Source organism: Scardinius erythrophthalmus, assembly GCF_964197995.2.
Source record: "Scardinius erythrophthalmus genome assembly, chromosome: 12".
Taxonomy (NCBI): Eukaryota; Metazoa; Chordata; class Actinopteri; order Cypriniformes; family Leuciscidae; genus Scardinius; species Scardinius erythrophthalmus.
Genome location: NC_138232.1, coordinates 12,798,123 through 12,815,818, shown reverse-complemented (window position 1 = coordinate 12,815,818; position 17,696 = coordinate 12,798,123). Strand labels below are relative to the sequence as shown.

Here is a 17,696-nt window from a genome sequence, read left to right as displayed (position 1 = left end):
CTCAACACAGGGAAGGAACGGGAGCTCAGTCTAAACTGCACATCAGACAGGGAGATAAGGTAGATCAATTCAAGCTAATCTTGCAGTGAATCCAATCCGTCCTAGTGTTAGCAAGAACCCCAGATTCTGCCTCGCGCTACACTTTTTGAATAGCTGCCACTTGCTTCTGATTCTGCTTTCACTCATGATATTCTCTCCTTCCTTGTTCTAGGGCCCATAGCACTGTCCAGAGGCAGGTAGAGCATCTGGGTGACTCCGGGTTGAGCCAAATAGGGATGGGCTGGTGGCAGCGGGGTGGGTGAGGGAGGAGGGAATCGCCTTTGGGATCTTATTTTTTTGGCAGTGCTAGGAAAACAAACAGGGCGGCAGCAGATGTTTGAGTAATTGCTCATTCATCAATAACCTCCCTCCTGCCTGATTCTCACAGAGAATCCAAGTCATCCTTATCAACTGCTGCATATCATCTGAACCGCTTTTATACCACTTTAGGTACAGTCCCAGCCAGAAGTAGAAAAATTGCGATATAATCCTGGAATTTTCACTTGTTGCATTTTGGGGCTTCATTTGAATGCCCTGTAATGGTTAGAACTTTGTGATGAATGGGTAAGTCCTCAGCTCAGCCGGTAATTGGCTGATTGGTCGGTTGCTATGGGGATGAAGAGGGGACTGATACTTTCTCTGGTGCTCTGGTTAGAAACTAGTGATAGAGCACCACTGATCGCAAAGCAGCCAACGTTCCTCTACAATGTTCCTCTCCTGATTTGTAAACTAATATTTACACCACACTTTTTTGTTTGAATTTTTAGCTAATGTACTACCAAATTCTTTTTTTTTTTTTGTCACGCCTGTTTACATTCTCATTAGACATGACTGGTATCCGATATCTGTGTTTACATTAATCGCTAGGGTTACCCTAGGGTTTTGAGTGGCTGTGCTATTAAAATTATTTATATAATTCACGTCGGGTGGTACAATGATTATTTGCCAGCACGGATAAGTTAAAAGCGGACATGGATGTTTGCAGTGTAAAATCTGATTGAGTGGATATAGACCAGCAGATCTACAGTTCATTAGATCTAGAACTCTGAAGTAAAATTGTGCGGTTAGATTATATTTGGATGAATTCGAATTAATTAACAAGATTGTGAATTACCTGTGTCTGTACAGCATCTCTGTGTAATAGTGAAGCTATGACAAAAACAGCAAAGTTATCACCTCGTTGCTGAAAATTTGTATGTAGTTTTCAGTAGCAACACTGTTTTATTTATAAAATTCACGGGGCAGAGATTGAAAACCTGTTTCTATGCTCCTGAATGTTTCGGTGTGTGTGCAATTTCTACTGCATACATACATGTAGATCAGTGCGTTTTTAAACAGCGTGTTCAATTTAAAAAATAAATAAATAAATAAATAAAGAAATGCTAGTAGGTTAGACAGCTCATTGACTACATTTGTAAAAAGTGATCAGTTGATTTAACTTAATAATTTTAATGCAACCGCCCGGGTTCCTCCCTTTTTTTAAGTAAATAAACTTTGTGTATTTAAAAAAAATAAGTTATCTTCACATAACTTAATTTCTTTTTTAAATTATGCATGAAGTTTATTTACTTTACTTTGAATTTTAAGGCACCTGGTTTCCTCACTTTTTTTAAAGTTAAGTTAACTGATCACTTTTTACAGCGTATACAGAATATTTACAATTTACCCATGTTATTACAATAGTCAAGTCACATTTATATAGCGTTTTTTACAATACAGATTGTTTCAAAGCAGCTTTACAGAGGTAACAGGAAAATAATGCAAAAAAGTTTGTTTCCAGAAGAAAATAGCGTCACAGTCCAGCTTAAGTAAGTTCAGTGATGTTTCATTTTTGTTTTAAAAAAGTTATTAATTTAGTTAATTTATATATATATATATATATATAGCCACTCTGGAGTAAACCGTGATGTCATCGTCCAGCTCAGTCAGTTCTTGTATAATAGTGTGTTTTTTTTTTTACTTTTCTATGAAAGTATAAAAGTGTCCACACTGCATTCCCTACTGTTCTCTGACAATTAAATTAATTTAATCTAAACTTTCTACTTGCTCCAAAAGTCTTGGTCTGATCTCTGTATTTGTAAGTGACAGAAAGTCTTTCACTGGTGTTCAGATGAGTCCCGATTTTATTAAACCTTGCATCACTCTCTTTTCCTGTCAGTCTCCTGCTCTTTTCCACTCACCCTAGCCTATCCCAATAGAGGTGATATTGGCTTGTGATGACTCGCTTTGCTTTGCAGCCTTGTCTCTCTGACCTCCATATATACTTTTTCTTAGAAAACCATCATTGACTGTGTTTGGCATGAGGAGGGTAGTCAGAATGACCAAGGCTTTGGGGACCTGCTCTTAAATGGAGCATGTTTATCACACCAGGGCAAGTTGCCTATATTGAGCACTTTTTTTTCTCTTTCCAACATCCATCTCCGTGTGGCATTTTCCATCTCTGGCCAAGCTCTCTGAGTGAACTGCTGAATTAATGAAGTGACATACGGAGACATATTCTGACCAGCTATAAAACTTTAATGATGCAGAGCTTGTAATTCCATGTTATATGCAGCTATCCCTCATTATTGATAGGCTTTAAGTCTGCCTCCTGACACCTTAACACACAAGTGTGACCTGAGCAGCTCTCAAGAGAAGAACCTGGTGGAATATATAAGAATAAATAAGAATAAATAGATAAATTAACCATAACAGTTTGATTGCGAACATATTTTGTATTTACTTGCCTTTTAGGTCAGCAAGAGACATAAATGAGAATGAGTAGTTAGAGACTCTACTGCATTTCTTTTTGCTTTACACTGATGAAAAGACATTAGTGAAAATTGTAAGAAGCTGCTCTCGTGTAGAGACCAGTCTAACATAGTTAAATTGACTAGCACACTAGTAACTAGTAACTATATATTTTGTAAATATTTTAATATTATTTCATTTCATACCTCAACACCTTTAGAGCCTAAGTCTGTGTGTGTGCATAAATTATATTATATTATTTTATATTATATTATTTTGGTGGTGCTAGTGTTGTAAAATTACACACTTTAGCTTTAATAATTTTTTATTATGTTATTTTAATGATTATTTACATGCACCCTTCCTAATTTTCCTTACTTTTATTCTCTTGTGCTTAATCCATACACAGTACTCTGAAATGGTAGTTTCAATGAAAGGAAAACTTAGTTTCAGTAATGCATGCATTTTATACAAGATATATATTTGCATCTGTATGTGTGTGAATGTGGTTTAGATTAAGATAGGTATAAATATAAATGTGTGCATTTGCATACAAATGCATCAGCATTTTCATTAATGCTGCTGAATTAATTAAACTGAGTCTATTGCAAAACACTTCCAGCAAAGAATCCATGAATACCATCGACTTTCTTCAGGGCAGATAAACAGTCGGTGTAACTAAAAACAACAGAGACAATACTGGCTAATTTAAGGGCCTCATTCTGTTGTTTCTAATAGACGAAGCCTCGCTTTCCTCTTCTGCAGATCTCCCACATCATGCGATGTAATTAGCATTCCCATTTTCAACCGCTGTGTCTTGATACCCTCGTGTCACACACAAAACCATAACCTGTGCTTGGAGACTGCAGGGTTTGTAATTTGCATTTGGCACTGATTCACTTACTTACCCTGTATGGTAAATCAGGAACAATGAATCCCATTCTGCATGGACCACCACAGACATCCTTTCCTCAAGATGTAATAGCTGTACAAAAGAGAAAATAATAGAGCAAATCTTTTTCACAGCCTCAGTCAGGCACCTTCTGCTACCTTCTGGCTTTAAGACAATATCGAATGTACTTTACAACAATAAAACAGTTTGTTTCATTGTTGTATAGCGTATTGTTTAAGGAAACATTTCTAGGTCTAGTGCAGGGCAGGCTGGGACATAAAAAGAAAACAGAGAGCAGACACATTCAAACATGGATGTGACTTCATTGAGTTTTTTCTTTTGGTGCTTTCCTTAATCTATCAATCCAAAGAGTTGCAAAAGTGCTGAGATAAAGTTGTTAAGCTGTATTGTCCTTCAAGAACAAGTTTTAAACAAAAGTGATAAAGATAAGCTGGAGATATTCAAGAAAAAAGTTGTCATAAAAAGTTTTCTTGAATTATTTTCTTTAGTTTTCAATGCATTGAAGTGTTCTTTAGAACTACTGTACATAGATTTAGATTTTATTGGTGGCACAAATGCTAAATCAAAGCATGGTTTATGCATGCAGAATTCCCTTAGAATTTGTAGAAAAATAAAATATGGAATACACATTATATGTATGTTAGCTCTGAGGCCATCTATATGTGCTAGTGTATGCTTAAACATTGACAAAAATCACTTTTAGCAGATACGCATTTAAAATGTATAGTCTTTCTCTTCCAGGAATGTGAATCAAATATTGATCGCTCATGGTGTGCCACAGATTTTAGCCCAATCCAGTGCTCTCTATGAGACTGAGCCTCCTGTGACCAACCAGCATGCACTGTAGCAAATCATAGTTCATGGATATGAGTTAACTACATTTTTCTTCCTCTTTTTTAAAAACTCAGCTCATCAAGTGATTTCATGGGACCCTTAAGCACATCAATCGTAAAATTACAATTCAGAATAATTGATTTGTAGTCAGTTGTCTTTCTTTCTTTCTTTCTTTCATGATTTGATTTTTCTTTTTTTAGATAGTGTGCTTGATAAAGCTGTGTGGTAAATCATGAATAAGGTCTGTTAGGCTACTTACTCGGACTGTTGCTGAATGACTGCTTTGATTTTATTGAAAGATTAAATTTCACTTAGATTGTACTGAGATTATCAAAGTCATTCAACTGTTTCTGGGTCCATTTCTAATGCTGTGCTTAGAGATTATAATAGTACAGTTGGCCTGTAAGTGTTGAGAACTGAGCCACTTAAATGTTTCTTTTTCAGAGTACATGCACCTTTATGCAATAGTTTTTTGCTATATCTTTGATTTCTGCCCATTCAGACCTTTTATGATCAAAGTTTCATACTATCACCGTGCTGCAATAAGACCCCCTCTCCATGTCAAATTATACCCCTTTTCCATTTGTTTGAAGCGCTGTAAAAGTCTTGGCCACCTAGGAATGCTTGTTAGAAATCGGACTACATGCTAATGGATTTCCTCTTTAAAATTCATTTAGAACAAAGAGAAAAAGGCTTTTAAAAGTTTATCCTGATCCTGATGTTGCAGTCACTGGTCCATTAAGGTTCTGTACTTCTAAAGGCTGTCAACCTCAAGCCTTGTGCGATATTGTGTATGTGTTTGAAGGCGAGTCTTGGCAAATGATTAGAAGCCCATTATTGCAGATAGGGAGGACCTAGATTGGAGCTATTTATAGCTCCTGCTGTAGTCACATTGGTAGCATGATGGATGCTGTCAGGCTTCTGTAATTAAGGGAGGGAATTTAAGTGGCACACCTGGGTATACAGGTTTACAGCACGGCAAAGAAAGATCCGCGTTTGAGTCTGTGTGTTAGAGAGATTCAGGCTTTCAGAAGAACAACCATCCATTTGTGTACTCCATACATTCAATTAGTTTAGATATAAATCTTAATGGAGAACATGGAATTATCATTTAACTGCATTTTGATTGTTGCTCGGTTTCTTTATTAATTTAACAAGTTTTATTTTGTTTGATATATGATTTGGAATTCAGTTTTTTTGTTTGCACAATTTTTCAATACCACTCCAAATCAAATATGCTATTGAACATACTCCTTTATTTTATATATATATATATATATATATATATATATATATATATATATATATATATATATATATATATATATATATATATAATGGCATATAGCCTTCAATATTTCAAGTAAATATTGCTTCAAATTGTTCAACAAGGTATTCCAATAAATAATCAGTAAAGATCAAAGAAATAAATTAATACAGTTTGTCAATAATATGACATATTTCAGCTCCATTTGCAATTCAAGGCCTAATGGTAGATATCCAATATTTTGACACATCTGTTTTATTTATTTATTTATTTATTTATTTATTCTGTTTTTTTTTACATTAATATCCCACCAATATGGGCATTTTTACCAGAAGTGCATTTGATCATTCACTTCTCAAAACCAGCTGGCTCTCTGAAAGAACATGGATACCTAATTGGTTCCAACAATATTGTAGAAAGAAAAATATTTCTTTCTCTTGTTAACATGCTACCAAATTAGTTCTTTTCATATCCTGGGTTTGAATTACTCAATTAATTAAATTAGTTCAAGCATTGTGATGTCCTCATCTACTGTAGATACAGAAAGCTTGTATTTTCAACCTTGTGATTTCTGTCCCTGTTTTTTGATTTTCACCCAGTTTCACTTATATGACCTAGAGAGACCTTTATCCCTAGAGAGACCAGATTGATCTAATGGACCTAATGAAAAACATTGTTCTATTTCTTTTTTGTAGTGAGTGGAATTGCTCATTGCTTGTTTGCCTCATTTTTACACCCTTTTTTTTTTACACCACTCTTTTGTAAACATACCCAAGAAATGTGTCCATTTGGTGTCCGAAAACAGCTTAATTAGGGCTTCTTAATATTAATACGACTTGTAAACAAATTGTTCAGAAATTCAACCTACTTGCCAATTTTGATATGTAGTTTTGCACATCCATATTTTCCATTCCCAGTCTGTCTCTTTCCCCCATCTGTTGGTGTGAATATAGTTGTATTTCTGTGCTTGTACAGAGGAGAGAAGCATCATATGTGTGTGCAACCATGGGCAATCATGGCCTATTGTACAAACAAACCCAGAGCTTGGATCACATTGTTATTCCCAGCACCATGCCAAGCCACTTTGGCCTTCAAAATCCATCATGTGCCCCCTAATACTGGCATATAATATAATGGTGGATGTCCAAATGACAAACCATCTGGTGTGTCCCTATTGAAAAGTACTGAATGATGACAATGATGGCATTTATAATAATGTCTGAAATATCAGACCTAATCAACACTGACCTTAATTTCCACTCAGTACTGTCTTTGTGTGACTTTGAAAAAGTAATTTCCTTCACTAGTAAAAAAAAAAAAGCTTTCTACTTTTTTTTTGCTCCATTTATAACAAAAAAGCTCATTCTGATGCTTTTTGAGCCACATGAAATGGGTTTTCACGGTCGTAAGGAAATGTTGTGTACATCAGCAATCTTGTTGTGAGAGTGGGTGAGATTGTGGCAGATAGCTGTTCTGATCTCATCACATGTTTGAAATATCAAGGGTTTTTAATACAAAATGTGCCACGTAGTCGATGGCCTTGAGAAAGGAAGGCTGGACAAAATGGATAAAAGAATCATCTGTTTTTTCCTCAACCCATTTTTTTTCCTCTTAGCTCATGCCATATAGATGTTGTAGTTTAGAGGTAAAAATCTGAGTTTATAATTCAAATGTTTTAGGTTTAAAGACCATTTGCATGCTGTGGATTAACCTCTTAGACATTTTACATGGTTGAAATATCTGTGTAATTGTAAAATGGACTTACAAATAGATTTACTATGGGATTCACAAGCAGTTTTATGTTTTTAAAGCTATTCATATGCAAGTCCTTTTTTAATGTTTTAAGCTTTCAATATATCCATTTTGTAAGTTTCTGTAAATACAAAAAAATATGTGCATGTATGTGTACATGTTACATATTACCACAAATTCTTATGAGATCAGGCCATGCATTCAGATGGTCTTATTTGCCTGTTGCGCCTCAACTTGTTTTTTGAGCATCCCACAATGAGGGTTCCAGTTTTGAGACACCTCAAAGCTTTTTGTTATGTAAGGTGTTGTTATGGTAAAATATCTAAGTTTATAATTGAAAAGTAGATTTGAACCTAAGGAACAATTAATGAGTTGCCTTGTTATCAATGAGCAAGGTATTTAAACTAAGGTTACTGTGATTGTTCCTGTAGTAAGAAAAAAGAAAAGGAGAAAAAAAAGAGAAAAGATCTGCTAAATGAATAAATGTGAATGTCATGCACTGAAGTTATTGTTGTCTTCTACATGGTCATAATGGACTGTATCACCTTTAGTCACATTACTTTTCCTTTTATTAGGCTGTTAAAGACATGAATTTTATTTTAGGAAGCTTTATGTAGTACTTAGTGCCATTTAATGTGCTATTTATTTTATTCAGACAGTTTAACAAACCACATGTGGAGCTGCTTTTCAGGTTGTACAACTCACAACCTGGATACTCTGTGTTTCGGTGCACATCGATTTGTCCACTTGACTTCTTATGAATCAGGCACCTGGCTGCTTCATTCACATCACTCAAATTGTGCATTAGCCACCTGACCTGCCCTCACAACCCGAGGCACGTGCACCTGCTTTGATGTATGTCACACAAATGCCGTATACAGCTAATACACACCTGTTCCTTGTGCAATCCAGCATTTAGCCACTTGCCTTCTGGATACTGAACACCTGGCGTGTTTTCTGGACCAGCTGTGATCTTAGCAATACTTGACCTTAAATATGTGCTCTCGAATAATCTAATCTAATTTTAGAGAATGTTAGAAATAGATGAAATAAAGGACAGGAGGCACGGGAGGACGCTTAGTTAATTTCCAATGCGATTGTGTTACCTTCATGTTTCATTTTCTTTCTAGATTTGTATGCTTTAACAGCCTATTTCTGTTTGTTGATTCTTTCACCGAATCATTATTTTGATTGCTAATTTTATACTTTTTTGTGTTAAGGAGACAAACTAAAATGGCTTCAGTTTTACAATTTTACATTTATGCATCTTGAAAAAGTGCACTTAAGTTATACAGTTTGTGACTATACTGTTTGAGCCTAAGGAACACCTCAACTTAGCACATTTGTTTTTGACAAGAGTTGCTTGAGATTGTGATTTGAAACATTATGAGAAACCCTGTTTCTGCTTCTCTGACCCGTTTATGTATTATTTCGCTCTTTTTATCATCCATTTGCTTTCCATCTTCCTCCCTCTCTTTTCCTCTCAATCAGTGCCCACTTGCTCTTCCTAGCTTGTTGATTTCTCTATGCCCCAAATGTTCTGTATTTACCCATGCACTCAGTCAGTATCCACTGGGCTGCTGAAGGTATGCACTCGGTCTAAATGGATGTCCAGAGCTTTCATCCTCACAAGTGCTTCGTCATCTCAGCAGCTTTTTCACTCATTTATTCATTCCAGAATCCCTTTCTATGGGACTTTTATTCAGCAACAAGACCTGGCGCTTTTATGAACTATCAGCGAAGTAAACAGAACAGAAATTATTAAAATTGCATGTGGATTTTTAGTGTTTTGTGAAAAGAGTCTGAGCAGACTCAGATCAGAAGGCTGTTGAGCAAAAACAAGACACAGATTTGCTACTTAAAGGTGCAGTGCGTAATTTCTGCTTTTTTGGTTACACCAAGCACACTTGCAAAAAATCAAACAAGTTTCCTAAATACTCTAATATAAAGTAAACAAAAGAAGTCGGCACACTGCCACTGCTGCTTCCAAAAATCAATTTGTTAAAATGTGCAACGTTTCGACCCGAAGGTCTTCGTCAGGCAAACAAGATGTCTGACGACAACGTTCTGGTCGAAACGTTGGTACATTTCCTGTCATTATTGGAGTCTACCAGCCATGAACATTATGAACTTTGTTATATGGAACAAGGGCTATAGATGCTTTAAAATTCTCCCTTTTTGTTCCACAGAAAAAGAATAGCACACAGTTTTGAATTGGCATCTGGGTGATTTAATAGTGACAGAATCTCATTTATATTGGTCTCGATTATTTGATAAAGGGAGGGTTGGGTGCAGACATTGTTTTGAAAACAGATTATATAGTTTTTGCTATGTTTGCTGTGTGCTATTTTCCCTGTATAATCTGTCCACTTTCTTTTTTAATTTGTTGATTTCTTTTGTACTGACTTACTCAACTGAGTGTCCATGTGCAATTCTTAGTTCTGCTGAAAATAAGTGAGGTTGGACAGCATGCAGTATAATCCTCATGGACAGAAGAGACGCAGCATGTTGAACCGAGGGTCAGAAGGGCACTGATGCATGCCGATCGAGTGTGGAGATTAGGCCAGTGTCCAGTTGTAATTACAATGGTAATTCCACTCTCCAGATGGATGCTTTTACAAGCGAGTACATCAAGGACGGTCCACATGTCTCTGAGAGTTGACGGCTTTACAGAGGCTGAGGAAAGCAGCTTACGTTAAATGGGGGGACTGGTATCATCAGTCTATTGCGTCTCCAGCCTTTGACTTCACCGTTAATGCCTGGAGATCATACTTTAATGCTGTTGTCCTCTGCTTTTGACTCTGCCATAATGTTTAAAGACTCACACTTTAATACCACTTGATGAAGCGGGTAACGTGCCTGCCATGCTCCTCTGCGGGAGAGCATCGAGACCCCTGCTGTTCAGAATCGAATTCCACACACACACACACACACAAACAGGCATAAACAAATGCACTGCAGAAGAGGAAATAACGTGGAACTGCTCAGAGATCGTCATTTGATAGAAAGAGGAACAAAGATGGAGTTGGTATGAAACATAAGAAGATGCTAGGTTATGGTGGAGGAAGAGCCTTCATTGGGACATAAGAATATCTGTGGTCTTTCATAAAGAAAAATACAGATTCTTGTCCCAAATGCTTCATACTGATTTTTTTAAGTCTAGCAGTATGGGATTTTCAGACTTTCTAAGGTTAAATTTTCCTTGGTAGGAACTTTCATGTAGGGACTCAGAATATGAATTCTCACTGTGCTTTATTTCACAGGCTGGGCTTCCCCATGATGCTGATGACTTGCACAATAGGCATGTGCTACCTGCTCGCAACTCACATCGGACTTGGCTGGAACACATAAACTTTCCCTCTACATGGGGAGCCAGAAAGACTTTTGGTGTGTCTTCAGGTTTGTGTTTGTGTAGATGCAAATTCATGTCTGTTCTTCTTGGATGGATCCATGAAGGCTTACACATTGAGACATTATTCATCCTGAGAGACTAAGCTTTACATGCAAGAGAGGTACGGACAAGATAAACCATGGGAACATCTGATTATCTGCTGTATTCTTACAGGTGTATCACACTGCTATGGTGCTACTGTTGTTTTGTGATAATGCTACCAATGTAATGAGTGAGAGGTTTTTGGAAAACCTATTTATATTTGCTCAAAAATAAAAGAAAAGAAAAGAAAAAACACAATCAGAAAATTCAAGATACAAGATAATGCAGATATCTGCTTATTTATTGATGCACAGTTTGGATTATGACATTTACATTTTGAGAGATTTTTGAAAGGGATCCTCTGTGGCCCACAATTGTTAAAATGTTGAAATTGGTTTAGAATTCATAAAATGAATTAATTACTTACTGAAATAATTTGCTTCATTTTGCATATTCAGAGTGTCTAAATAATGCTATGCATAAGCTTAAAAAAATCAAGACCAATCACAGTCTGCAATTAATTAGATATTATCTAATTCACAAAACTGGTCAGCACTGTTTCATCTTATTTGTGACCTCCAAGTACAGATAGAAGATATGTTATATGTAAGGTTTTACTGACAAAAGTTTCATTTTCACAAAATATTGTTGGGTAGCATTTTCTATGACGTTCTATGACGTGGTATTCATAATGCCTTGCAATGCACCTTATAATCAGTTTTTGTGTTGTAAATCATTGTAACCACAGTTATAATACATTATAATGCTTACTCTACCTATTAATTGTTGTACTTTTAACCAAAACACATTAAACACTGATAAAAAATAACAATGAAAGTTAAGGCACTTTAAACGTAAATATACAACTATTAATTGTGGTTACAGTTATTTACAGTATAAATGTAAATACCTTTATAAAACTGAAGACCTCTATAATGCATTATGGATACAGGACACATAGAAAGTGTTACTGTAATGGGCTTTTCTGTTCAGTCTGTTTCTGTTTTGTTTGCAACAACAAGAAAATCTCGCGTTTGATTGCATAGAGAGTTTCTGTAATCAGTGATACATTAGATGGCCTGTGTTTTAATCAGCGCTCAACATTTTTTAATTTGGACATTTCAGCAACTAATTAATCATTTCTATCACAATCCACTACAGAGCTACCAGCTATATGACGAATTAAATGTGTAAGTACTTAAAGTAAATTAATGGCAAGATATGTAATAGATATATAATAGATATATAATGCCCCCCCCCCCCCCATGATCTCTATATTAAGCCCAGACATGTTTTTAAGCAGCTCAAAAAATGCCACCATATAAGATAGGACCTTACTGAAACCCTCTATTAAAAATAAATAATAATCTGTAAATTGTAACTTCACATGAATGTTTGATTTTTAACTAATCATACCATATTGCCATTTACCTGTAGGGATTATATTTAAGGATAGTCATGTGTAAATAATATAATCTACCATGTTTCTTAATAACTCATGTTGCCCCTGGTGAATAATTCTTTGTTTTACCCCCATTATGAACACTTGCTGAAAACCTGTAAAGATGATCAGTTGGTTGCTTGTCTGTACATGTTCTGACTGGGACTAAAAACCAGTGTACAGTAAAAAGAACCATCAAACCTTCACTTGAGAATTTGATCCAGTGCCTTTTTTTTTATATATTTCATATTTCATGCACCAGCTATATTCAAATGTCGAAACATCAGACAAAACACCTGTGTGTACTAAGATTCTTTGTTCCCAGCATCTCAATCATGCATCTCAGAACAGCATTCAGTTTAAAAGGGGAAAAGACATTAAGATTAATAAAGATAAGAAATGTTATGTTATATATATATATATATATATATATATATATATATATATATATATATATAATATACATACATACAGGAAAACTTGGAATTTTGGGATATGCAGTGTATCTGTATGGCAAGTGGATCAGTAATTGTAATTTGCCTGTTTGTTTGTTTGTCACATGTCTTGAATGGGCATTATCAGTGAGTGAAGTTGAGCACGCGTATCTCCACACTAGTACATGGAATAGCTGGAATGCTGGAGGTGGAGGATATGAAATTGGCAAAGAGGTGCTGATTATCCAGCAGCCATGAAATGTCACAGGCAACACTGGGCAATGGAGAAGTCACTCAGAAACCAGAGCTTATTCCCTTGTTTCCATAAATGCCTAAACAATTTCATATGTCAAAGATATTTTTCGGGAAGTTGTTATGTCTTTAATTCATAAGAGGCAGTGAAATGTTACAACTTTCGTAAAAGTATGATTTTGACCTGATTTAATTATTATTTTGGCAGTGTAAAATCTTCAAATACTTTTGATGCCTCTCAAATTAACTCAGCTCAACAGTTTTAATATTTTCAAGGAAAAGCACAGAGCTATTACATTTTTTTTTTTTTTTTTTTTTTGCTAAATGTTTAAGCCACCACCCTATGCAATATTTTCTTTTCAGAAAGACAAAAGCATTTCTACCACAAGAAAAAAACATGTTTTGGACATAAATAGTCGAAATTATGACATACTGAGGCCTTGGCTACACTACGTTTTGTTTGAAAACGCATCTTTTTCTCTCCATTTTGGCCTTGAATTTTTATACTGCTGTTGCCTTTTATGTGCTATTCACTTTTACACTGTTGCTAAAATATGTTACTTTGCAAACTCTTCATATCACAGCCTTACAAAGATGACAGAAAGTTTACTCACATTTGAGTAACGCAGTAAGGTGAATTTAGAGTTTTCCGACATTTCAGTGTGGATGAGAAACTTCTGGAAAGCGTTTACAAACAATAGTGTGGACAGAGAGCGTTTTGAAACGAAAACGCCATTTCAAAATCATGACATGAAAGTCTTAGTTGATATCGATATAAAAGTCAATGATGACACTGACAATTATGAGATGAAATATCTTAATTATGCCAAAAAAAAAGAATTACTCATAATTATGACTTTAGCTTATAATTTTGATTTACCAAAGCATGATTTATTTTTTTCTTATGAGGAAGAAATGGCTTCCATACAGAAGAAAACAAGCAGACAAAGAAACTGAGAAGATTGTAAGTATCATCAAACGGAAATCAAACCTACAATGAACCTTCTAAACATCTAAAATATCTTTCCAATTATGTTGAGCAATCTGTATGGGTGACAAATAAATATGGGACATTGTTTACCTAAAATAAAACAGCATTTGGAGTAATAATACACATTGATTTTTTTTTTTCTTGTATTGTTTTACACCTCCCATGACTGGTTCTACAAAAAAAAAAAAAACTCAAGAAGCTACAGCAGTGGTCTTGAGCATATAGCACAGCTCTACTGTCTGTAGCTGTTTATATGTATGTACATGGCTGTGGATTCTTGTGTAGTTTGTGTGTGTGTGTGTGTGTGTGTGTAGCCTAGGGAAAGAGAGAATGTTAAAAGGTAAGTCAGTTCTCCTATGAGTCAGTCTCAGAATAATGCACACTGGTCTAGACAGATGCACGTATGGCAAGATAACACTTCTGCCATGGCAACATCTGCTGAGCATCTTCATCTCCTGAAAATCCACTGTATGTTTCAGACTCAGAGCATTAGCATACTGACATGAGTTACTTCACTGTGTCAGTATTACAGTATCTCTGTGACATAAGATGCAAAATAAGACTTAAAAGAAACAAATTTTGACCAATATTAACAGGGAAACTGTCCATTCAAAACATTTTCCATCAAACCTATAAATGATCATTTTCCTATGTTAAACGGTTCCCTTTTACATAGCAACGCTAAAAAATTTGCAATTCATTTCTTGATCTTTTGAATTTAGAATCTCTGTCTGCAACATTTGTCAGCTGGTTCCATTAGTTTCCAGCTTATTGTTCCCTTGGCTTTCTATCAAATAAGGTAATGCAGAGATTTAGGGTAATGGCTGCAGAGAATAGCTTTTAACATGGGGTGTTACGCTCCTGAAATGTTCCAGGGTCTGATTAGAAATGTGTGTTAAATGGTCTATTGCAGAATTTGATGGAAAGGGAGTTTTTTGAACGAATTTGTCTAAAAAAAAATATTTTTTTAACAGATCTTTTTAGCTATACAAATGATGCTGCTGATCATTTCTTTGTTTGATTCGATCAAACCAATTTGTTTTTTTGATAGTCTGAATGACCCCCCCCCCCCAACCTCATTTTATTTGGCTATAATAACAAAACAATCATCTTTAGCATGTCCGACATAACATTAAGAAAGTGTATGGAAACTGACTGCCACATATTGCAATGTTATCAGATTTGTATTTGCAAATTGCACTTGCTTTACCAGCTGAGGAAATTCAATCAGTTCAAGTTCAGTTCTAGTTAGCGATCAAGTCTGTCCTGTAAATTCAGTTTCTTTTGGCTGGCAAATTAGACAAAAATAAGCTACAATGGAGGGTCAAGATTGTTACCAGGATTATTGGTAATATATAATGTAGTAGACTGGTTTCACCAGTGCCCGCTTCTTTTTTTTAAAGGGCTCTTAAAATCGCAAAATGGACAGAGATATTTTTTTCCTGTCACTTTCTTTCACGTCACAACTCAGGATTGTCACTAATGGAGGGCTTGGGACTGTGTGTTGATTTGTTCTTGTGGATGTCATTTCCCTCCAGTTGCAGAGTGAATATATTTACATGGCATTTACGACTCAAAACGTTCTGTGGTATGAGCAAAGATGGCAGATTTCAAGTCCATACTGGTACTCCGCCGGTTAAATAACTGTCATTGGCATGAGTGGCTTGTCAATGTATTATACAACCTCTTTTATGTGTAAATATGCAAAATACTATATTTTATTCTGCTTTTATAATTAGTTTTATATATCTATAAAATAAAGCAATATATATTTCTGTACAAATATTTGTTCATATTATTATGTAATTCTATCTAGCTGTTGTATTTCTGTGATATCTCTTTTATGATATGAACTCCATGTTAAATTAATCTTTTCTTTCTCTTTTCATACTGAAATTAAATAGAACCGCATCTCCATGTCTCACAAATGTTTTCATCAGTATGGCAAACAAAAAAAGGAACTTTTGCAGTGCTTTGATTCAGAGTAAAGCCAGTAAAGGCCACCGTTTGAATTGTGTTGTGGTTTTGCCATCATGCCATGTCAGTCCTTTGGGAATCTCACAATTGGTGCAGTGCCCGTAAAGTATTGTGTTTTCCGTTTTATTTCACAGAAAAATGACATTGTTTCTTTCTTATTTCAAGTGAAAATCACATCTCTGAGGCAGTGAGGTTGTCAGGAAATTGCATTATCGAAGGCTTAAACAGGCTTTTGGGTGGTGGCAACAAAGCACGTGAAGATACAATTTCATTATAGCTAAACTGATGCAATTTTGTCCTTCATTCAGTGTGCCCCCTCTGAGTTTTTTTCTTCCAGGTTAGCCTTTCAAGGCTTAATATGTAATGTAAATGCCATTTAAAGAGCTGGATCTGCACCTCAGCTGCCAGCAGTGATTAACGTTAGTTAGCACGGAATGAGTCATTATTGTGGTGCTACATCACCCACTATCTAATCTACGTGCTTTACGCTTGTTTGAGGGCTGATCCCTAAGGGAGGCAAGAATCTGGATCTTTTCCAACCTCATATTCCTGTAGTTTTAGTTCTAGTCTGTGAATCACTCTCAAGTCTTGCGTGTGAGAACATAACTGAAAGTTTCGTCTGAGCTTGTCGAATGTCATTCATTTTCGTAAGTATCTAAACCCTTTGACACCATCTATATTAGTGGAATAGATACTCTCCTTACTCACTGATAGGCAGAGAAGCTTGTACAGTAGATCTAAATTCAGTTTATTTACTTCAAACCTATGAGTCCAGAGTATTCCGAACATAAAACGAGTGCTAAGAGTTATATTTAGGCAGGTTCATTCTACCTAGTCGAGGAGTGCCTGCTAGTACACAATATGAAATCTTTGTGCAAGACGACAGGACTTTTGGAACCAATCGTCTGAGCCAAAAAGGCAGTTTGACATCGCTGAAGGAAAATTATGACACTGATTGACTGATGGCAGAACACAGAGTCCCAAAAAATTCACAATTCACTATCCGGGTCATACAAAGAAAAAATATTAGAAATATATGCTCTACCATATATAATATTTCAAATAAATGTTGTTATTTTGGACAATTTTTATTCATCAAAGATTCCTGGGGAAAGTGTATCAGGGTTTCCACAAAGATATTAAGCAACACAGCTGTTTTAAAACTTTATTTTTACTTATTTTGAGTAGACCAGACCCAGAGACTAAATGCATCATTCATTTCGAGTAAACTCTCGGTTGAATCGATCTTTTTTTACGCATTGCCAAATCACAGAGGTTAAAGAGAGCATGCTGGGTAATGAATGATGCTGTTTGGAAGCATATAGAAGCATTCATAAACATACAGTATCATCATTTGCATATGAATATAGCATTTGACTAATCTGTAATCTCCTTTATGCATGATGTTGAATAGGAAAAATACCCGGTAAGCTGTGTAGGAGGCTTCGCCTGACATGGCGGTTTTACAATGTGAATTAAACTGTTATTCTTTTGTTCTTCCAAGACAGATACTGTAATTGTCCTTTCAGCTCTCTGACCGAGTTTCCTCTCTCCCTGATTGTAGTCTGTGTCTAATTTTCATTGCCCTTCTCTCCCCAATACTACTGCATGCCGAGTCCCGTATTAATTAGAA

At 35.6% G+C, this 17,696-nt stretch overlaps 1 protein-coding gene across 1 annotated transcript in view; it reads left to right on the top strand.

Moving 5' to 3' along the window:
* Positions 1–12,396, top strand: part of oca2 (oculocutaneous albinism II) — a 105,674-nt gene extending 93,278 nt beyond the window's left edge. The window contains exon 25 of the mRNA XM_081379746.1: positions 10,799–12,396. Coding sequence (XP_081235872.1) covers positions 10,799–10,886 — 88 coding nt within the window. The 3' untranslated portion in view covers positions 10,887–12,396. The remainder of the gene's footprint in view (positions 1–10,798) is intronic.
* Positions 12,397–17,696: the final 5,300 nt, after the last annotated feature.